This window comes from Grammomys surdaster, unplaced genomic scaffold, assembly GCF_004785775.1.
Source record: "Grammomys surdaster isolate TR1022 unplaced genomic scaffold, NIH_TR_1.0 485, whole genome shotgun sequence".
In the NCBI taxonomy this organism is placed as follows: domain Eukaryota; kingdom Metazoa; phylum Chordata; class Mammalia; order Rodentia; family Muridae; genus Grammomys; species Grammomys surdaster.
Window position 1 is genome coordinate 417433 of NW_021604904.1, and position 8399 is coordinate 425831.

The 8399-nt window shown below is 44.3% G+C and overlaps 1 protein-coding gene across 1 annotated transcript in view; it reads left to right on the forward strand.

The window, feature by feature from the left end:
- Window positions 1-269: 269 nt before the first annotated feature.
- Blvrb (biliverdin reductase B) overlaps window positions 270-8399 on the forward strand; it is a 14565-nt gene continuing 6435 nt past the window's right edge. The window contains exon 1 of the mRNA XM_028781640.1: window positions 270-430. Within this exon, the coding sequence (XP_028637473.1) occupies window positions 352-430 (79 nt within the window). The 5' untranslated portion in view covers window positions 270-351. The remainder of the gene's footprint in view (window positions 431-8399) is intronic.

Below are 8399 nucleotides of genomic sequence, written 5' to 3' on the forward strand. Positions count from 1 at the left end.
GGGTGGCTGTCTCTAGTAGGCTGAGCGCTGAGTGACAAACCGCCCTAGCACCGCCCACTCCCTTCCCTGGATGGGGGCGTGGCTTATTCTTCCAAGCGCCTATCGGAGAAGAGGGTCTGGAAATGCAATTTGACTCCTGCTCCGCCCACTCACGCTCTATCCTACGGGAGGCGTGGTCGCCTCGGTCCCGCCCTTTGAACCCAAATTAGGGGGCGAGGCCCAGGCGGGAACCTCGTCTGGCCCCGCCCCCTCCTCCTGCGTTGAGGGTGACCCGCTGCGCGCCACCTCGTAGCCACTGGGTTCCCGCGCGTCCTCGGAGTTCTCAGCTTTTCGGACCCTGGACCCTGAAGCATGACTGTCAAGAAGATCGCGATCTTCGGTGCCACCGGCAGGACCGGGCTCACCACACTGGCGCAGGCGGTGCAAGCAGGCAGGAGCCGGGGCGGTTGGGGGAAGTCATGAATACCGGGCGGAGCTCTGGGAAGGGTCGTCCTGGGGCCGGGCGGAGACCACACGGGGCCTTGTGTACCCCAGCCTGTGGGCCAGCAAGTGGTCACGGGGGCAGAAATGGAGGACTCTGAGACTCAGCTTTATGTGAGTCCAAGGCATAAAGGAATTAACCGTGGGAACCTGGAGGACTCCCCTGACAGTTATATACAACCAGGGGCTCTTATGAAATGTGACTGTGGTGGTGGTCCAGTACCAGCTTGACATCTAGCCAGCCGGGCCATCTCCCTACACGTGTTAAAATCTTGGTGACCCTCATTTGGACCCCACTTAACACGTAAGAGAACTGAGGCGGAGAGGACTTGCTGGTACATGGTTGTGCCGGGATTTGAACTCCGGTTCATGCTCTTAAGTACAAAAAAAATCCGCAGGCTCATAGTTTGGTCATTGGAACAGAAAATCGAAAAAAATTAGCAAGTTACTTCGACGAGAATGGAAGGGATCACACTACAAGAGAGGGACAGCCTACGAACTGCAGTCCTGGAAAGGACATTGAGCTAAAGCTTTGGGGCTGCCCCAGGGGAGGGCGCAGGATCCCCCAGCATCCCCTGGCTCCTCAGTCTAGAAGTTAACTCTGGACCAGACCTGAAAGTTCCAGATAAGGGGCCACACCCTTGTTAGCTTTGGCGATTCTAAAGACATTGACTATCAGAGTGTCCCAAAAGGGTGGAGGCCACCAAGAGCCCAGTCCCTGCAGATTCCCAGCGCAGCTCCTGCTTTGGGTGAGACTTAGTGGTGTGGGGGGTTGGGGGGGAGTCTTAATTCATGGCAAAGGAAAGAGCCCTGGGTCTCTCAGTGAAAACCAAGCTATAGTCTGGCTGTAGTGGTGTAGACCTGTAATTTCCCCCACCACTGAAGAGGCAGAGGTAGGCAATTCAGGCGATCAAACCTATCCTTGGCTACTCAGCAAGTTCAAGGCCATCGTGGGCTACCTTAGACTCTATGTCAAAACAGCAAAAACAAAAGCAAGCTGCTGAGAAATCATTTCTAGGGGGGAACAGAGAAGTTTAGAAGTGCTGTGTCACCCTGAATTTGTGGAGTATCCGGTTAAATACCTTAATCCCCAATGCCACTGTTTACCGATGGCTCACCCTGCTGGTCACAGACAAAACTGCACGCAGGAATTCCGGGAGGCCTGGCCTTTTTCTCCCTGCGACTCAGAAAAGCTTCTATCAGAAACAGGAAGAGGAAAAAGAAAAAGAAGAGGCAGGAAGGGATGGAGTGTGGGGGGTATAGCTCTCAGAGATGAAGAGCCTGCCTGGAATCCACCTGTGAGGAGAGGTTTGAAGGAGGCGTGGCTCAGTAGGCCCCATTGTCTAGCATGTCCAAGGCCTTGTGTACAACCAAGGAAAACAAGTCGCTAAAACAGGCTTGGGTTTTATTCCCTCAATGTCATTTCGCAGGGCCAAGGGTCTGATAAGCATGGACTCTAGGTTCATCTTGCACATTTAAGCACATACCATATTACCATAGTGTTGTGGCCAAATGTTTTGTCATCTACAGTTAGAGACCTAAAAATCTGTAAAACTAAGTAAATAAAAGAAAGAGCAAAGAAGACCAATATTGAAGCAATAGTTGCAGGCTAGACAGATGGGTCAGTGGGTAAAGGTACCTGACCACCTGAATTGAATCCCCAGAAAGAAAGAACCAACTCAGAAAAACTTGACCTCTGACCTCCAGACATACACACAAATAAATAAGAGTAACAGTTAAACAGAGGTTGCTAGCTGGGCGGTGGTGGTGAAAGTGTTTAATCCCAGCACTTGGGAGACAGGCAGATGAGTCTCTGTGAGTTCGAGGCCAGCCTGGTTTACAGAGTAAGTACCAGGATGGCCAGGGATACACAGAGAAACCCTGTCTCCAAACAAACAAACAAACAAAGGGTTGCCTTGGGACACTGATTAAATGACTTACAATGTAGAAAGTGCTTAGAACCAAGGTTCATGTATAGTCCATGCTTATACTCCTTGGCCAACTGAACTCAAATATAAAGATTATAGCCCGTTCTTGAATGTAGCTCTGGCTTTCTCTGTCCACTAACTGTGTGCTCATGGCTAGTAACCTAAACCTGCCCTGGTTTCCCTTTCTTCAAAGTAAGTATGGCAAGACTAGCTACTTTGTAAAACTGTTACGATCTAAGACTTTTCAAACTAGAGGTCAGTGTGAGTTCTGGACGGTTTTAAACTGATCACAAAGGATCAAAATGTATCAAGTTGCCGCTAAAGCCAGTAGAGTCTGAGCCTCAGCCCTGACAGCTATGTCTAACCACTTGTCCTCAGTAGGACAATTAATGAGAAAAATTAATAGTGAAAACAGAAAAAGGAAATGAATTTAATGTAGACATGTTGGGAAGCTACTCAGACCTATCTTTCAAGATCTTGACAAAGGGTGTAAGTTTAAATAGAAGGCAAGAGATACCCATACATAAGCAGTCCCTCTCGGTCAAAGTGTGGTCATTGCCGGCATCATCATGTTGTCCCCTGTGTCCTTTAAGGTGGTCTAACAAGTTGTCAGAACCATCAAATCTCTTCCTCTTCTGGCTGGCACAGGGCCCCAGCCTCCTTCTCCTGCCAGCATGAGACATTTGGGGAAGTTGCTATTTTGGGGTGGGGGTTGGGGTCCACTGTTTCAAGCTGTCTGGTTATCCATCTGCATTCCTGCCAGGATGTTACAGCATGCCAGATGTTGGTTTGATATATGGATTTATGTGTACTGGGTCAAGCAGTGACATTTTGTATTGAGTGTTAAGATTTGAAAAAACAAACAAACAAAAAACAAACAAACAAACGCTTCAAAGAGCCTGGAGAAATGATGAGAAAATCCTATACTCCCAGCACTCAGAGAGTGAAAGGTCATCTGGCAGTTCTGGAAGACATAGTTCGAGGCCAGCCTGTTTTATGTAATACTTTGTCTCCAAAAACAAAAAAAGAAGGAAGGAAAAGAAAAGCTTAAAAGCGAATGAACTTTGCAACTTATTCTCACATAGGAAGAGAAAGAGAAAGACAAACAGATTTGTACATGTATGAGTTTTTTATGCAAATATATAAATTCTGAATATCATATACTTTGTCTATAAATAAAAAAGAGGAAGCAGGTTGAGAGAATCTTGCAACTTCTCTATAGCTGAGTTTATTTAAAAAGAAAAGCTTGCCAGGGAACTACACAGAGAAACCTTGTCTCAAAAAAAACCAAAAAAAGAAAAAAGAAAGAAAGAAAGAAAGAAAGAAAGAAAGAAAGAAAGAAAGAAAGAAAAGCTTGGGGCTGGAGAGATGGCTCAGTGGTTAAGAGCACTGACTGCTCTTCCAGAGGTACAGAGTTCAGCTCCCAGCCACATGGTGGCTCACAACCATCTGTAATGGAATCCGACGCCCTCTTCTTGTGTGTCTGAAGACAGCGACAGTGTACTCATAGACATAAAATAAATAAATCTTTAAAAAAATAAATAAATAAAAGCTTAACAGAAAGCCTGACCAGATGTTTGACATCTGTATTCCTAGTACTTAGGAGATAGACAACAGGAACACCACTGGGTTTGAGGCCAGCCTGAGCTACAGTAGTGAAATCTATGATAGTCTGGGCTGCAGCATGACACTCTGACAAATAAATAAATGCAAAAACCTTGAACAAATGTTAATAACAGATGATATTGTTAAAGAAAAAAAAAAAACACCACATATTTTAGGGCCAGCAAGGTGGCTTAGTGGGTAAAGGGGCTTGCCGCCAAGCCTGATGACCTGAGTTTGATCCCAGGATCCACATAGGAAGAAAGAGAGAACTGACTCTTACAAGTTGTCCATACACAATTTACAGATGCACACATGTACACATGGTAAAATATTAAATATTTTAAATAATAAATATTAAATAATAAAATAAATGCAAAAGATAAAAGCCTATATTTTAATTATCTCACAGAAGTTGTCTTTGGAGAAGGATGAGATCTGAATGAGTACTGTTTGGTAGCTACTTAGCTGCGTGTGCTTCTGGCCTCTTTTTACTTTATTTTATTTTCTATACTTTTTACATATGTTTTGCCTGTGTACCACTCTTGCGCTTGGTGGTCACAGAAGCCAGAAGAGGAGGCCAGATCCCCTGAAAAATGGAGTTGTAGACAGTTGTAAGCCACTCTGTGGGTCCTGGGAATGGAAACCAGATCTTCTGACAGAGCAGCCAGTGCTCTTAACCGCTGAGCCATCTCTTCAGCAAGATTTATTTATTTATTTTATTTATGAGTACACTGTCGCTGTCTTCGGACACACCAGAAGAGGGCATCCAATCTCATTACGGATGGTTGTGAGCCACCATGTGGTTGCTGGGATTTGAACTCAGGACCTCTGGAAGAGCAGTCAGTGCTCTTAACCGCTGAGCCATCTCTCCAGCCCCCGCAGCCAGTGCTCTTAACCGCTGAGCCATCTCTTCAGCCCCTACATATGGCCCTTTTAATTTCAGTGTGAACTGTGTGGTTTGCTTGGTTTTTTGTTTGTTTGTTTGTTTGTTTGTTTTGTTTTCTTTGAGACAGTGTCTCCCTGTGTCGTTCTGGCAGGCCTGAAACTGAACTTTGAACTGGCTTTGAACGCATAGAGATCCACTGGCCTCTGCCTCCTGTCTCAAAAAAAAAAAAAAATTAAATATAAATATAAAAGGCATAATCACAATAGCAAACCATCATCGCTTGTCAGGACTGGGGTTCATTTATTTTAGTACAGCTTGGTTTTTATGCATTTTTGTTATTATTATTGTTGTTGTTGTTTGCTTTGATTTTGGTTTTTCTATGTGGAATTTAAATCTAGTGCCTTACATGTGCATGCATTTTATGGCTGAGATTCTATACGTTTTTATGTTTATATTTTTAGTTTCTTGGGTTTCTTAATGTTTTTTTTTTTTTTAGTTTGCGTCTTTCTAATGTTTCTTTGTAGTATTTTTAACTATCTACATGGGTCTATGTATGAATTATGCAGGCAATTGACAGGTGTCAGAGGTATCAGACCCCTGATGCTGGAGTTAGCTACAGTTACAGCCCCTGACTTGGATACTGAACTCTGGTTCACTTATATAAGAGCAGCCAGTGCTCTTAACCACCGAGCCAGCTCACTGTGGATAGTTTGTTTCCTTGCAAGCTTCTAGAGCTTTAAAAAAAAAAAATTAAGGACAATCATGGTGGCACAGAAGCAGAGACCAGGAAATCTCTAAGAGTTCAAGGCCAGCCTGGTCTATACATAAAGTTTCAGAACAGCCAGGGCTAGATAAAGAGATCCTGTCAGTTCCCCCCCAACACACACACACACACACATACTCCCTCCACCTATATATACCCCTGTGCTCACAGAGATTGGAAAGGGCACCAGATCCCTTGGGATTGGAGTTACAGACAGTTGTGAGCTGTCTGTCGTGTACGTGCTGAGACTCAAACCTGGGTCCTCTACACGATCAGAAAGTGCTCTCAACCATCTCTCCAGACCCTAGTTTGTTTTTAAGGCAAAGTTTCATTCCCTAACCCAGATTAGCTTTGAACTCCTGACCATTCCGCTTCGGCTTTCCTGCCACTGAGATTACAGACCATTGCCAGTCACCACACCCGGTGTGACTTGGTTTCTTTCACATAGCTATCCATACATATTTTTTTTCTTCCTCTAATTGTTGGAACATGAGTCAATATCTCATTGTTTTTATTGTCAAATGGTACTGCATTGTGTGTCTATGTGAGTTTATCCATTAAACAGTTGGCAGATGTTATGAAAACATAACATAAATGATAGTACCATTATACTGTAAGAATTTGAGGGTGAAAACATGTTTTTGCTTCCCTTCGGTCTGTTATCTGACAGTAGAACACACATGATCAGGTTGTGTGTAATCTTTTGAAAAACAGCCAGAGGGGAGTTGGAGTCATGGCTCAGCAGTTAAAAACACTTGACTGTTCTTCCAGAGGACCAGGGTTCAATTCCCAGCAACCACATGGCAGCTCACAGCTGCCTGTTCAAAACACCAGTGCAGATAAAATAAAAATAAATCATTTAAAAAAGGAAAAAGGGCTAGAGGGATGGCTTAGTGGTTAAAAAGCACTGACTGCTCTTCCAGAGGTCCTGAGTTCAATTCCCAGAAACCACATGGTGGCTCACAGCCATCTGTAATGGGATCAGACACCCTCTAGAGAGTGAGAGTGTACTCATATAAATAAATAAATAAATAAATAAATAAATAAATAAATAAATCTTTTTTAAAAAGAAAGAAAGAGAAAATGAAAAACTGCCAGAATTTTCTCCAAAGTGGTCACATCACCTAGGGTTCCCCTCCGCACTGCATGAGAGGGGTTCCTCCCCACCTGCAGGCCAACCCTGACTCCAGGCTTTTTCATTACGTCATCTTGATAGGTGTGAAATGGTAGCTTATGTGTACGTTGTTTGTTTGGTCAGTGGATTGGCTTTGATTTTTTTTTTGAATCCAGGTTTCATGTAGCTCAGGCTGACCTTGAACTCCTAACTTCTTGCATCTTCCTCATAGTTGTTGGAATTATAGACGTTACAACAGGTAGCAGGTCTTGCTCTGTAGCTCTGTGGTCCTGGCTGTCCTTACATACTGTGTGGACCAGGGTGGCCTCTAATTTGAAATAATCCTTCTGCCTCCCATGTGGTAGGACTACACCACCATACTCTCTTTTCTTTTTCTTTTTCTTTTTCTCTTTTTCTTTTTCTTTTATTAGATTTTATTTGTTTATTGTGTGTGTGTACTTACGGAGGTTAGAGGACAACTTTCAGGTTGGTCCTGGGTATCCCTGATTCATGAGTTCAAAGTTATCCTTGGCTATATAGTGAGTTTGAGGCTGCCGTGGACTACATGAGACCGGGTAAGAGGAGGGAAAAAGAAAAGGAGGAGAAGGGGAAGGGAAGGAGGGGGGGAGAGTTTTCTGAGGGGAGGGGAAAAGAGAGAAGGTACAGGTGAGAAATGGAAAAGGAAAGAAACAGAAACAAAAACATGGAGAGGCGGTTTTCAGTGTCGTCTTACCACTGTTACAAGCATAGGACCCAAAGGCTACAGAGAGCAAGCGGTTTGCCCAGATGGTCACCAAGCTAGTTCTTACAGTCTGGCTGGGATCCAAAACCAGGCTTGATTTAAGGATTAAAGGAGAGAATATGTACAAACTGTCTGGTATCTGGGACATGGTGTGTGTTAACTCTAGAAATGTTATTTATAATATTTCTAGAATGTTATAGATGTCCAGTGCAGTGTGTCAAGCCTGTCCTTGTAGCTACACAGGAGGCTGAGGCCAGACGATCCTTAAGTTTCAGGCCAGCGTGGGCTACAGTGAGTTAAAGGCTAGCCTGAGCGAGATACTGAGATCCAGCTTCAGAATGAAAGTTAAAATGAGCTGTGGCTGTAGCTTACGTAACTTACCTGTGGTAGAGCTTACATATAAGATTAAAGTTAAAGGGTGCTGAAGACATAGAACTTAGTGTGGGCTTATTTCACCTCAGGGCCTCCCTGGGTTCTGTTCCTGTTTCCCCCAAAGGTTATTTAGCAGCGGCAGCAACATCTTCATCGTGGTATGAGAATGTAAAATCTCCCAGCATTTATCTGTGAAATTGGTGTAGGCAGCTATCCAGAAATGGAGATTCTTCTACTTTTGCTTTTTCTGTATCATCTTCAGACTAAGAGTCAAATCACTGTGACGAGTGCAAAGAGTGACTGCAACGTTTTTATTTATTTGATGACTTTTAATTGTCATCAATATTTTTTTTCAAGTTTCCCCCCCCCACCGCCAAGGCCTTATTTATGCTAGAAAAGCACTCTTGGGGATTCTAAGAAGAGACTCTACCACTGAGCCACGCCCCCAGCCCCTCACTGGGTGATTCTAGGCAGGGGCTCTACCACTGAGCCACGCCCCCAGCCCCTCA